This window comes from Thamnophis sirtalis, unplaced genomic scaffold, assembly GCF_051295495.1.
Source record: "Thamnophis sirtalis isolate CommonGarterSnake01/CBP01778 unplaced genomic scaffold, rThaSir2_p1.2 scaffold_14, whole genome shotgun sequence".
In the NCBI taxonomy this organism is placed as follows: Eukaryota; Metazoa; Chordata; class Lepidosauria; order Squamata; family Natricidae; genus Thamnophis; species Thamnophis sirtalis.
The window spans coordinates 16,825,964-16,841,255 of record NW_028261394.1 but is presented as its reverse complement, the minus strand read 5'-3'; the positions used below and the strand labels follow the sequence as shown (position 1 = coordinate 16,841,255).

The following is a 15,292-nucleotide window of genomic DNA, read 5'->3' as shown; positions in this document are numbered from 1 at the left end:
TCTCATTAGCTTAATTTGCAGCCTTACTTACAGGCATTAATTTTGACTCATAAATAAATCCATCTAGTTACTGCAGAACAGTCTTATTATAAGGGACTATCTCCCTTGTGATGGGTTTTTAATAATCGCTCAAGAAATGGATTCCATATTTCAGAATTGGAGCCTTAATTTCAGGAAGCTGCTAAAATATGTGTGTGGTTTGGAAGCCCTTTTTATAAGGCCTCAAGCCTGCCACATACGCAAACATATCCTACTGTGGGAAACTGAGAGGCGGGATTGTATGGAGCATGGGAGCTCAACCAATCTCATTGTACATATATTGCGCACTCCAATAACGAATTAGTATTATATACTTTATTCATTAAACATGAAATTCAGTCAAATGAACATTTAAAATGTGTCACAAATACCACTGACTGATGCTGATGGTTGATAAGGGTTGCTGCCAGCATCCTAGGTATCAACCAAGTATCTTCTTAAAATATACAATGTTCCGAGTAGCACAGTTTTTTGTAGTTCCACTGGTGTTATTGCAGGAAGCTGCAATTTATTGATGTATCTTGTAAAATTCTTGGACATGGTGCCAAGTGCCCCGATGACAATGGGTATCACTGTTACATGCTTCATATCCATAGCCGTGTAGTTTCGATGGCCAGGTTGCGATATTTCGTGATTTTTTTCTAGTTCTTTTTCTTCGACTCTGGCATCTCCAGGAACAGCGATATCAATAAATTGTATGTTTCGGCCCTCTTCAACAGCGATATCTGGCGTGTTGTGTTCCAAATGATGATCCGTCTGTATTTGAAAGTCCCACAAGATCCTCACCTTCTCATTTTCGGTACCTTTTTCCACTTTGTGCTTCCATGACTTTTTGGATACAGGTAAATCGTATTTTTTACATAATGACCAGTAGATTAGTTTAGCAACTCGGTCGTATACGATTGTATAATAATAATAATAATAATAATAATAATAATAATAATAATAATAATAATAATAATAATAATAATAATAATATAATACCTGGTTGATACATAGGATGCTGGCAGCAACCCGTATCAACCATTAGTACCAGTCAATGAAATTTGTGACACATCTTCAAATGTTCATTTGACTGAGTTTTATGCTTAATGAATTATTATTATTATTATTATTATTATTATTATTATTATTATTATTATTATTATTATTATACAATTGTATTATTATTATTATTATACAATTGTATCACAGCGGCCAGTTGTTTCGCCGGATTTGGCATTGGTTACTAGTCGGGCCCCACCCAGGGGGCCTAGGACGTCGTAACGTATTTTCGTAATATGCATGCAGATCCAAGCAGTGCGGCTTTTTGCATTTGACTGATGGTGTGATTTTGTCAATTTTTAACTGTTTTAAATGTAATTCCAGTGCTTTTGGTATAGCACCCAGTGTGCCAATTACCACTGGAATTATCACTGCTGGTTTGTGCCATAGTCATTGAATTTCGATTTTTAAGTCCTGGTATCTTGCGATTTTTTCATGTTCCTTCTCGGCGACCCTGCTATCACCTGGTATTGCGATGTCTATGATTGTGACCTTATTTTTCTCAACCAGTGTGATGTCTGGTGTATTATGCGCCAGTATTTTGTCGGTTTGTATACGGAAATCCCACAAGATCTTGACCATCTGATTTTCGGTGACTTTTTCAGGCTGATGTTCCCACCAGTTTGTTGCTGTTTTTATATTATAATTTTTGCACAAATTCCAATGGATCATTTGTGCTACTGAATTGTGCCGCAATTTATAATCAGTCTGCGCGATTTTTTTACAGCAGCTGAGTATGTGATCAACAGTTTCATCAGCTTCTTTGCAAAGTCTGCATTTGGCATCATCAGAGGATTTTTCGATTTTGGCCTTAATGGCATTTGTGCGGATAGCTTGTTCTTGCGCAGCCAGGATTAGTGACTCTGTTTGTTTCTTTAATGTACCTGTTGTTAACCATAACCAAGTTTGTTCACTGTCCACTTTATCTTTTATTTTTTCCAGAAATTGGCCATGCAGTGCTTTGTTCTGCCAACTCTCCATTCTTGATTTTATCACATCTTTTCTGTATTCTTGTTTCGTCTGTTGGGCCTTCAGTAGATTTTTGTTCTTTACTTCGATTAATAGATGTTCTTGATTTTCTTTTAAATAATCAGCCAGTGCATGTTTTTCTTCTTCAACTGTTTGCTTCACTTGTAATAATCCTCTGCCACCTGATTTTCGGGGCAGATATAGTCTATCAGTATCACCACGTGGATGTAAACTGTAGTGCATTGTCATTAGTTTCCTGGTTTTTCGGTCCAAAAGGTCCAAATCAGCTTGTGTCCAGTTAACTTAAATAATAATAATAATAATAATAATAATAATAATAATAATAATAATAATAATAATAATAATTATTATTATTATTATTTACTTCATTCATTAAATATGAAACTCAGCGAGCTGAAATTTCAAAAATGGATCACAAATACCATTGACTGGTGCTAATGGTTGATACAGTTTGCTGCCTATCAACCAAGTACCTTCTTAAAATATATGATGTTCCGAGAAGCACAGTTTTTTGCAGTTCCGCTGGTGTTATTGCAGGAAGCTGCAATTTGTTGATGTATCTTATAACATTCTTGGACATGATGCCAAGTACCCTGATGACAATGGGTATCACTGTTACATGCTTCATCCATAGCTGTGTAAATGGCCAGGTCGCAACATTTCGTTATTTTTAGCCCAAGTTTTGCACTTTGGTTCCAATCGCTTTGCAGTTGCACACTCTGGTTCCCTGGCAGTAACAACTGAGCCCTGTAGCCCCTTTTTGATAGATGTCCAGGAGCCATAGCATCTGACGTGGTCTTTGTTGACCTGGATGGTAACATATCCAATGTGGAATTTTGTTGTTTTCTTCTCATCATTAGTGATGGTAGGTGCCTGGGTTGGTTCTCAGTGGCTAAGTCGCTACTGAATATTTTATTATTATTTTATTATTATATGTAGCCAAAATAACATTCCTTCTTAGAAAGTCAAGTCGTCTTGTCCCTGCATCTGGATGGATGTGGATTGTGAATGGAAGGAATCTTCATTTGTGGCAGTGACTGATTGGACCATGTGATGGACATGTGGGTGCAGGGCAGGGTCTTCAACTTTCAACTGGGTGAGGAAGCTTTCAGATTTGGGTTTTCCGAGATGTGCCAACATGGCTCTTCTAATAAATTGGAACTTGGAGGAACCTCTAGCCTCCGAGTCTTTTTGGATTGAGGATGCTATTTGGAACCCTGACAGTGTGATCTTGTGTGCCAGCATCAGTGGGAATAATAGAATCCTAGGGCTGGAAGGGACTTTGGAGATTTTCTAGTGCAACCCCCTGCCCATGGCCATGTAAATTACGTAAAGGTAAAGGTTCCCCTCGCACATATGTGCTAGTTGTTCCCGACTCTAGGGGGCAGTGCTCATCTCCATAAAAGCTGAAGAGCCAGCACTGTCCGAAGACGTCTCCATGGTCTTGTGGCCGGCATGACTAAATGCTGAAGGTGCACGGAACACTGTTACCTTCCCACCAAAGATGTTTCTTATTTTTCTACTTGCATTTTTACATGCTTTTGAACTGCCAGGTTGGCAGAAGCTGGGACAAGTCATGGAAGCTCACTCCATTATGTGATGCTGGAGATTTGAACCGCCAAACTGCTGACCTTTCTGATCTACAAGCTCAGCATCTTAGCCACTGAGCCACCACGTCCTTACACTTCCAAGACCTATCACCACCTAAACCCTGAGATACACATACTAAACATCTTCAAAATATACTTGAGGGACAAGAATGATTAAATTATGGGAAATGACACAATGTACTATATTTAATTTGATTTAAATCAGTTGTGGGTTATATCTTAGCCTGGCCTATTTTCTTTCTCTTGGTTGTACCCCATTTTTTTTTAAAAAAAAGTGTTATAAGCCCTCAGCCTCATGGAACTCATAGAATAACAGAGTTGGAAGGGACTTGGAGGTCTTCTAGCCCAACCCTAGAAAATTTCTGAAGGCAAGCCCTTCCATTGATTGATTATTCTCATGGTCAGGAAATTCCTCCTTAGTTCCAAGTTGCTTCTCTCTTTTGTTAGTTTCCATCCATTGCTTCTTGTCTTGCCTTCTGGTGGCTTGAAAAATATGATCCCCTCATCTTTGTAGGAGGCCCTCAAATATTGAAACACCACAATCATATCTCCTGTCAGGCTTGGAAGCCATCATTTGCATTGGGCCTTCTGGCCTGCCACATTCAATGCTGTGGGGAAAGGGGAGGTGGGATTATATGGCATATGGAAGATATATAGTCATAATATCTTTCCTTTGTCAGAGTGTCAAGGGCATCTTGCCCTGCACCTGGAAGGTGTGAGGTGAGAAAAAAATATCCATTGGAAAATTGCAGGTAATAAGGCCTAGGAGTGGCCTTGCAGGCCTGACTGAACCAAAGTTTAAACTAACACAACTGCAAAATGAGCCAGACATATTTCAAATGTGCTGAGTTGTGTCTGACTTTTGTGCTGCTTTTTCTGCAAAGTTTGTATGTCCATGGATATATTTAGAGAAAGAAGAATGAGATGGTGGGAAATGAGGAACTGAGAGCTTCATATGTACACAGGTGTTCGCAGAGAGTGACGGTCAGTGACAATCAGTAAAAAAGAACAAGGAAGTGAAACTATGGAATGTGTAGGTCAGTAGTGGGTTTCAAATTTTTTTAGAACCTCTTTTGTAGGTGTGGCCTGCTTTGTGGGAGTGGCTTGCTGGCCATGTGACTGGGTAGGAGTGGCTTGCTGGCCATGTGACTGGGTGGGAGTTGTTTGACAGTCATGTGACTGGGTGGGCGTGGCCAACTTGTAAAATGTGGTAAAACTCACTTAACAGCGCTCTTGCTTAGCAACCAAAATGTTGGCTCAGAAACTTTGGCATTTGAAGCACGCAAATCTTAAAGCTGTCAAGTTACAAGACCCTTGCACTCCTAACTCTTTAGGAAAAAAACCCAGGGGTGTTCAAACTTTAAGACTTGTGGACTTCAACTCCCAGAATTCCTCCCCTCGCTCTTCATCTTGATGATGTGCGGATGGGCGGGAGGAAGGATCTGGGACTGGTTCTAAATGGCACAGTAGATTTGTGGAATCTCTTCTATAGAAGAGGTTAGAACTGGCAGGAACCCACCCCTGGCGTAGATCAATAAAAAAGAAGGTATAAGTAATGTGGCTTGAGATGGGAATAATGTCCTTTGCCAGATAGCAATCCTTGTAGGACTTGCTATTTGCCATAAGAAACCCATTGTAATGGAATTAATTGTGTATGTTTGATCATGCAATTGCATTGCTATCTTGGCTATTCATGTTCAAAATTGCTCATGAAACAATAAACCTCTGATCTTAAAGTAAGATTTATTGCTTGTGGTTGCTTGTGGTTTCCCTTTGTTTTTTTATCCGGATATTTTTATGACAAAGGGCATGACTGGGAGGCATCTCCAGTTGGAACGGTGCCTGATTGGGCCCTGTGATGGACATGTCGGTGCTGGGCAGGGACTTGGACTTTCATTTGGGTGGGAAAAACCTGGAACCTTTCAGGTCCGGCTTTTCCCAGGTGTGCCAATATGACATCTCTAATAAAGTGGAACTTTCAAGTTCCTCTCGGAGTCTTCTTTTGTTGGAGGTCTTACTTGGAACCCTGACATCTCCCTTAGTCCTTCTTTTCACTAGACAAAAATTTATATGACCCTGAATTATGGCAACATCTGGAAGGTGCCTAATGCCCTGCCTCTGAATATTGGCAGGAATGATACAGTTACACTTGAGTGGGAAAACTGGATTATCAACCTATTTGCACAACCAGGGATGCACTGAGGAGGAGGAACGTGGCACAGAGGATAATATTCTTCAAACAACCTCAGATATATTTGCCACAAGCTTTGAAATCCTCAAAAATTGACAGTGCTTTGAAGCATGAATGACTAGATCCAAAGCTAAGAGCGGACTTAGCTCTAAGCAGGTATCTGCAATAGGTAAATACTAGACATTAGAACAGGTTAACCAGCTAACTCCATCTTCTAAGACTAAGATATGATAATTCATGCCCCATATTAATACCAGTCTAATGGTGATAAATATTCTCATTAGGAAGGCCAAATCCTTCACCGCAGGGCTGGCAATAGAATAGCTCTAGGGGAACTCCATAAGGCTGCATGCCAAAAATCAATAACATGCCATTTTATAATTAAGAGACAAAATAAATGCTAAAGGAAAGTCCAGTAAATTAAGAAAAGTAACATCCAGAGAGATGGAAAGTATTGACTGCAATGTACAAAATATGTGAAGTCCCTCTAGCATACTCTTTGAAGGCAATTAGAATTTGGACGGTTAATTCTATATAAGCTGGAGGGGGGGAAATCCATGATTATACCATGAACGTATTATGATATTTGTCATTAACAGCAAGTGATTTGTTATCAAGCTACCAGTGTCTCTGATTAATCAATTAGGGAAGGTTCTGGCTGAGTTGCTTCTATATTAAAGCTGATTACAGCAACGGTCTCATTCCCATAAACAAAGCCAGGGGTAAAATGAGAAATTGTTTGACGTCTCCTTTCATCCAAAATGGAAGAAACAGACATTTATGACCAGGGCATGGAGGAGACGACAGAACGTGTGAAATGATGTTGGCATGCAAATGCAGTGACTTATGTAGATGCATCAGATATTGGGACACAAGTTATAGAATAACAGAATTGGAAGGTATCTTGTAGGTCTTCTAGTTCAAACCCTCTTCTTGAAAACTTCCAGTGTTGGAAGATTCACAACTTCTAAAGGCAAGCCGTTCCACTGGCTAAATATTCCCACTGTTCTCACTGTTAGGAAGTTTCTCCTTAATTCCAGGTTGATTCTCTCCTTGATTAGTTTCCATCCAGTTGTACTGTCTTCTGATGCTTTGGAGAATAGCTTAACCCCTTTTTCTTTCTGGCAGTCCCTTAGGCATGGGAACACTGCTATCGTGTCACCCCTAGTTCTTCTAGTCCTTTTTCATTAAGCTAGACATATCCAACTCCTGCCACTGTTCTTCATATTTTTAGCCTCCAGCCCTTTAATTACCTTTATTGCTCTTCTCTGCACTCTTTCCAGAGTTTCTACATCTTTTTAATAATGTGGCAACCAAACCCAGGTGCAATATTCCAAGCGTGGTCTTACCAAAGCATTATAAAGAGGTCTATTCTTCTGTTAATGCAGCCTAGGACTACGTTGGCTTTTTTTGGCAGCTGTAGCACACTGCTGGCTCATATTTAAGTGGTTGTCCACTAGGACTCCAAGATCACCAAGACTGGTGTTGTCATTTTGGCACCATTGTGAATTGCTGTGGACAGAGTTGGTCATGTATGGCACTACAGATAATTTTACAGTCCTAATAAAGGTAAAGGTTCCCCTTGCACATATGTGCTAGTTGTTCCTGACTCTAGGGGGCACTGCTCATCTCCATTTCAAAGCCATGGTCATGTGGCCAGCATGACTAAACACCAAAGGCACATGGAATACTGTTACTTTCCCACCAAAGGTGGTTCCTATTTTTCTACTTGCATTTCCTATGTGCTTTCGAACTGCTAGGCTGGCAGAAGCTGGGACAAATAACAGGAGTTCCCTCCGTTATGCGCCGCTAGGGATTCGAACTGCCAAACTGCCAAACTATCTGATCGACAAGCTCAGAGTCTTAGTCACTGAGCCACTGCATCTCTAACAGTCCTAATAGTGCTTCTTAAAGCCGTAAATAGCAGGCAAAGAGGATCCTTCAGCATGGGATGATTCCCAGTTAGAGAGTGAGGAGTAGAGATACTGGAAGTAACTCCATTTCTCTAAATAAGTAACATGGGAAAACAGAAACTAAAAACAATTCCCATCCCTCCAAGTATGAAAATTTACTGAATTTGAAGAAGTTAAAATTGAGTTCAACTCTTTTACTTCGACATCAGCCATAGAAATTCATGGAAATAGTTGATTTGGGGACTGGAGGTTAACACATATAAAGAACAGTTGCAGGAATTGGGTTTATCTAGACTAGTGAAAGGTAGGCCGTCATGTCACAAGGGATGACATGACAGCAGTGTTCCAATATTTGAGGGGTTATCAGAGAGAAGAGGGGGACAACCTATTCTCCAAAGCACCAGAAACAATGGATGGGAACTAATGAAGGACAGAAGCAACCTAGAACTAAGGAGAAATTTCCTAACAATGAGAACAATTTATCAGCAGAAGAGTTTGCCTTTGGAAGTTGTAGGTGCTCCAATCTCTTGTTAAAAATCATTGGAGGTTTTTAACAAGAGATTCAACATTTATCTGAAATGATATAGGATCTCCTGCTTGAGTAGGAGTTTGGACTAGAAGACTTCCAAGATCCCTTCCAGCTCATTCTATTCCATTCCACTCCACTCCACTCCATTCTACCCAGATGGATGGATGGAGAGAGAGGAAATGCAATATGTTATCAACTTTTTCCATTTTAATAAGTGTTGAATGAATGTATTCAACAAAAATATTGAATAAATAATAAAGAAAAATGTTGAAAAAATTAATTAAATACTTGAGTGGCTTCTTAATTCCTCCCCGAGAAAACATTTTCTGGCACTGGTAGATATTTTGGCCTTCTAATTATGATATTCCTAAGTATTTCTGGAACAATTGGGATAAACCAAGCCCAGCCTTCCGAATGCATTAGCATCAGTGGGCATTGCTAGGGGCAGGAAGTCACTATCGAAAACTCATTTATCTAGTTTTCATCCTATTTACTGCCTGAGATAACATCGCCCAGCTGCTTGGCCTCATCAGTGAAAAATATTTCAGACAATGCCTAAAGTGGGGATTTCATTTCAGTTGTTTAACAACCTCTGTATGCTACACTTCATTGGCTATGGTTAAGATTGGGATAGGAAATTGTAGAGGCTAAAGATTGCTTCCTACAAATATCTATGTTGCATGTGCAAGAGTGAATGTTCATGCTGTTGACACACTTGGCTTGCTTGCATATAAAACGAGGATTCAGTTTCAAATCTAGATTTGAAAAAGGCCTTTGGAGCAGATACAAGGGTGTATCTTCTCCTAGCTCATCCAGTTCAGTAGCTTGGCTACTGAACCCTAGGGTTGTGGAGCTGGCAGCAAAGTTGGACAGTGAGGAGGTTGGGGAGGAACATGGGACAGTCTTGGAGTCTGGGGAAGACTCAGACAAGGGCTATGTGTCGGAGGCAGAGAGGGGGCCAGGGTCATCTAGTAATTATGTGCTCCCTCCTGAGCCTGACACCAGAGAGGCAGAAGAACAGTGAGAGCCTGTTCCCATGTGTGCATGTACAGAGGTGTGAGAAGGCAAGAACAGTTAAGACAAAAAGTGTGACTTGGGAGTAAGGCTTGGAGATGATTGGCCCCTCCCATAAGACATAAAAGAGGAGCAATTAGTTCATCTAGTCGGTTCAAGGTCTGAAGAGTCCTGTTTGACTCTGTGCTCCATTTGGCCTTGCAAAGCTAATTGGCAATTGGGTCGCTGGCAGAATTTCAAGGGAGATAAAGATGGGTGCTTATCAACATTACTCTGAAAGACTGTGTCAACTCAAGCAGACATCTGTCGGATTCTTCAAAGGCTGTTTGTGAATCATTATGGGATGTGAATGACCATAATTCACAGATGTCTAAATAACAGAGGGTTTGTGGACTAAGATTTTGATTTATGCTTTCTCAGGAAAGCAGGCCAGAACACCTAGAAATAAATCTATTTAAGAAGATACAAACAGCCTAACCCCACATCTGTTTGAAAGTACGTTGCCAAACCCTCTAACTGGAAAACCATGCTATCACGCATACCCACAAAGCACATAACACTTTTCAATAGAAATGCATGTTGCCCATATGTATTCTGAAGAACCTGTTGATAAAAACCCAAATAGTAAAACACATCCATAATGTTAATACTAGCATTAAGAAAACTGTGTAATCCCTGTATTAGAGTAAGGTCTCTATGCAAAGAGCAATACATTTAGGAAAAGATGGAGGGAGGGAGATAGAGACCTTAAATTGGCAACTGTCAAGCACCAGGGTAAATCTGGAGATTCAGGCAATTCAAATGAGTATAAATATTTATTGCAAATTTAAACTCTCTGCAAGAATCTGACCAACTGGCCATTCAGGGAAATGAGCGGGAGATAAGAGAGGCATTCAAGATGGGCTGGACTCAGTTCTCTTGCCAGTGCACAGGGATTCACACAGAAGTGGGATTCAAAAATGTTAGCAAGGGGTCCTCTGCCTGGTTGCTGGTGGGGCATGGACATGGCTCCGGAGGCTTTTCACGAGCCCCTGAGAGGGTGAAAATTGCCTCCTCAGGCTTCAGAGGCCCTCTGGAAATGGGCCCATTTCCAGCCTTCTCGAATATCTGGTAGGCCCATTTTTCGCCCTCCCCAAGCCTCCATGAGCACCCTTCACTTACCTGCATCCAAAACAGGCTGCGTGGGGACTCCTGGGAAGGGCGGGGTTGGTTGGGCCAGCCAGGAATGGGATTTGGGGGTTCTCCAAACTGCACAGAATCTTAGCTAGAGGTTCCCCCAAACACCTATGAACCCCCAGCAGCCCACCCCTGGATAAAGAGCTTAAATTGGCAACTGTCAAGCACCGAGTTAAATCTGGAGATTCAGGGACTTCAAATGGGTATAAAGATGTATTGCAGTTTTAAACTCTCTGCAAGAATCTGACCAACTGGCCATTCAGGGAAATGAGCAGGAGATAAGAGAGATATTCAAGATGGGCTGGGCTCAGTTCTCTTGCAATTATGCCGGGACTCACGACTTATGATGCATTTGACCCCTCCCTCGGGCTCAACCTGGTCATCTCCTACAACAACCAGGACAATATAATCCTGTTTTAAGGTGATGTCTTCTTCAGAGACATTGTTTTCTATCAGGGGTTAGGCTGAAAAGTTTCTGACTTTGGTTCTGACTTTGGCAAAATATTGATACAAAAGTCCTTTGAAGGACTCAACAGCTCTACCGTAATAGAGATCTGAGGCTTTGTGTAAAGCAGTAGCAGACTTTAGGTAGTAGAAAATAAGAAAGTTACACCAATGCCTTTTGGGATGGCAAACTTTTCTCTCTAATAACACATCATTTGGCATGTTGCCATTAAGTCAATGATTTGAACAAAAGAGAATGAAAAGTTAGCAAAGCGTAGGAAATTGTATTTTTCTCTCTTAATACATATTGCATAATTGAATTACATTCAAAAGTAAGGCTTCTAATACATCCATCAAGGAAGCAGGCCAACAGCAACCAATCACATCATTTGGATAATCCTGTTACCTGCCATCACCAAGATTTCACAGCACATGTGCTTACCTGCATAGAATTCTGGACTATAGACTGCACCAACAACTGGATTTAATTTCCAACCTGTAGCAAAGATAAGAAACCAAATTTGGTAAATTTGAAGTCATGGCATGATGTTCTTTTTTAATAGTTTTTATTAAACATTTTAACCTTTAGAAACAGAAAAAAACCCCAACAATTACAGAAAAAAAGACAAACATAACAATATATATAATTTTACAGCCTTCTGTATTGACATACATTTTTAGCTTTTGTAGTTCTCACACCAGTGGTGGGTTTCAAAAATTTTAGAACCTCTTCTGTAGGTGTGGCCTGCTTTGTATGAGTGGCTTGCCGGCCATGTGACCGGGTGGGAGTGGCTTGCCGGCCATGTGACTGGGTGGGCGAGGCCAACTTGTAAAATGTGGCGAAACTCACTTTAACAACACTCTTACTTAGCAACCAAAATGTTGGCTCAGAAACTCTGGTATTGAAGTGTGCAAGTCTTAAAGCTGTTAAGTTACCAGACCCTTTCACCCCTAATCCTTTAGAAAAAAAACCCCAGGGGTGTTCAAACTTGACAGCTTTAAGACTTGTGGACTTCAACTCCCAGAATTCCTCCTCTCACTCTTCATCTTGATGATGTGCAGACGGGTGGGAGGAGGGAGCTGGAAATGGTTCTAAACAGCTCTATAGATTTGTGGAACCTCTTCTATAGAAGAGATTAGAACTGGCAGGAACCCACCTCTGCACTACACACACACACACACACACACACACACACACACACACACACACACTTTAAGTGGAAGTGACATTAAATAAAGGGGGAATATATGCATCTTTTATTTAAAAAAAAACCACTTTGTATCAATTGACTCTTTCTTCAATACTGGGATATAATTTCAGCCCATTTCATGAAAAGGAGATTTTATTTATCCACTTAATGCAAGCCTGTATAACTCTGCAAAAAAGAAGAAATAACTTTCTTTTCATTTGATGAACAGAGACAATCTTCTTCCTGGTTTCAATTTGGATGGGCTTAAAAGGACTTTACTTTCACAACACACTAAATCCTAAACCTGGATTAAGAAAACTCCAGTGGTATACTTATATAAAACGCTTGCCCTAATAAATCATTTCACAGCTTAGCATAATGGCTTGGCTTCCCCAACAATATGTAAGTTCATTTATAAATGAACCATGCCTAGCTCCGACTTCTGAAACATTTTTTTTCATAAAATAAGTTCATTTATTTTCTTTTTGTTAAGTTTCAGACGAAAAGTCAGGAACTTTCCCCAAGTTTTTAATGGAAGATAACAGCAGAATTCCTATTTACAACGTTTATCTACCTATTCTCTTCTTGCAGTCATTTAGAACACAGTATGAACTTAATTTTGTTCTACAAATAAATTAAAATAAAACTAAGATGGGTTGGAGCAGATAAATACTTGGATGAATGACTGATAGGACCAGAAACCAGACTGTGTGTGAGAGGGGGGGGGAGAAAGAGTGAAAGAGAGAGAGAAGGTGGGAGAATAGGAGGGGGGAGAGAGGAGGTGTAAGAGAGAGGGAGAGAAAGAGGGAGGGAGAGGGAAAGAAAGCAAATGAAAGAGAGGGGGAAGGGGGAGAGAGGGGGCAAGAGAAAGAGTAAGGTAATAGTAAACCACTTCCATTTTGTTGCCAAAAAATACACCCATTTGCCATCTGCAATTGAGATTTCTTTTAATAAATAAACAAATAGAATGTTTTGTTTTGTTTTAAGAAATTTATTTATTTATTTTATTTATTAGAATTTGTCAAACAAAAATGAGAACAAGAATAAAAGAATAAAAATACAGTGACAGGGGCGATAGGCTGTGATGAAGCCGTGGTCATATTGAAATGGAGAAGTCAACCTTTCAGTGGTAAGGGTCACAATTACTATTAGCGCAGACCATAATAACTAATTATGCACAATGCCTACCATGTAAAGTTAGTAAGACAAGCATCATCATTTTTATTCCATTTGATGGTGGAGGCCATTGTTTGTAAACTAAGTTAAACTTATTCTGAAGCTGGGTTTATTACAGACTAAGCTACACAACCATTTTGTGTGTGTTTTCCTAACATAAAAAATGCTGCTGAGTTTTACAAAAGTGTACAATTTGGTATCTCCATTCTACTCATGCCATTCCATTTTTTCCAATTGTGCAATAACCACACAACTAAATTAAATAATCCTGAGAGAAAACCTTATTGCAGCCTAGGAAGGGAGAAAAAAAAGAAAAGGAAGATGGCATGCAAGATTTATTTTCTTCCTCCCAAATCTTCCAAGCTGATCTAAGCCAAGTCCTCAAGCATCAAAAGCCTTTAATTACTTGAAGTGTAATTTGCTAGAATACTTTTTTATTTTATTTTACTTCTGCACTGATAAGCCATTTTGGCTGGTTTTTCACATCTGTCAGACATCTCTGTCAAAGAGGCTAAAAGATAACCTCAGACATTTTAAGTTATACTAATGGTGCCTCAATTTGTCTTCGGGAAGAGAGGGGGAGATGGGGCAGATGCAGATCGATGATCTCAGCTGAAACCTGCTCTCATATTTCATCTCCTACCCAATTTGATGGCTGCATCATCTAACTTGGGGAAGCTCACTCTGCAAGGACTCCATTTATCATGAAAATAACAGCAATTAAACTTTACTTTGTCTTGTCAATGAAGTATTTGCTGGCCCATAACTGTGTGGGTTAATCAAGTGTGAGGAGAAGTTTGACATGTACGAGTGAGGAACTGCCAAGGAGCCAAGTCTTCACCATTAGAGGAGGTAAATTCACCACTGTGGGTGTAGTTCTCGGAATTTGTCTTGCTGTCACAACACATATCTCAGGTAGAAACTTTTAGAACAGACAGGAAAGGGGAAAAACAACCTGTCTCTTATGCAGATAGACAGACTTAGTGCCTGGATGAGGAAGAAATTTAATTTAGTGTGTATGCTTACTTAACTTTATTGTGGTTATTAACCAACCAGCTTTCTTCTTATTCTATATGTATATTCTCTTCTATATTGCATATGTATATAGATTGTGTGTCAACCCACAAGGCACCCCTAGCCTGCTCTCGAGTTGCCATAAGCAAGGGGCTTGGGAAACCAACGAAGTAGCATAGCAGCCATAAACAGAAGTACATTCCAGGCTTATCTCTCTCAAGGCTTTCTCCAAGGGTTACCCACAGCAGTGGAGGGGCATGATCTCTACAACCCACAAAACTGCTCTTTTGGGAATGTGATTTATGACACACCCTAGAGGGAGGGGGAAACAGGGTCGTGATTGGGGTGTAAATTATGTGGGGTCAGAGCTGGCTTCACTTGGGAATGTGTAAACATGAAGCTCCTAATAAATAACTGGATTTCTTTTGAAGTTTGGCTCGAGGCTCATGATTTAATTAGGGCATCCGTTAGAACCCTGTTAGAACCCTGCCATTGTGTATGTATATATAATTTACATATACATAAATATAACCGGTCTTTTAGCATTTTTAATTTCATATGAGCTTTAAGCCATTTTTATTTTTGTCGGTATGTACTTTTCTTAACTTTCCTGTCACAGTCACTTAAATGAGGAAAAGGCTTTCAGTAACCAAGTTTATTGATGAAGGTTTGAAACAAAACAGGTATTACATTAGAGGGAGGAGAGAAATTAATTGAACTTCTCTTTTGAATATGAACTTTATAAAAATTTTCATTTCCATCCAGAAGGCAAAGCAAAAACTTCATTATCATTTGAAATCTACAATTCTCCAAATTCCCTATCACAACTCATCATTTTAAAAAAAGAAAGAAAGAAAGCACATTAGAAGGGGAAAAATAAAACAAAGTCTATTATCTTAGGAAAGTTGGATCTCTTGAAAAGCTAAGCAGGATCAGATCTCCCTACTGCATAGAAGTGAGAC

At 39.9% G+C, this 15,292-nt stretch overlaps 1 protein-coding gene across 4 annotated transcripts in view; it reads right to left on the bottom strand.

The window, feature by feature from the left end:
• RBFOX1 (RNA binding fox-1 homolog 1) overlaps positions 1–15,292 on the bottom strand; it is a 722,992-nt gene that overhangs the window by 142,904 nt on the left and 564,796 nt on the right. For all 4 annotated transcript variants that reach the window (XM_087729108.1, XM_087729106.1, XM_087729107.1 and 1 more), the window contains one exon: positions 11,393–11,446. In XM_087729108.1, the coding sequence (XP_087585234.1) occupies positions 11,393–11,446 (54 nt within the window). The remainder of the gene's footprint in view (positions 1–11,392; positions 11,447–15,292) is intronic.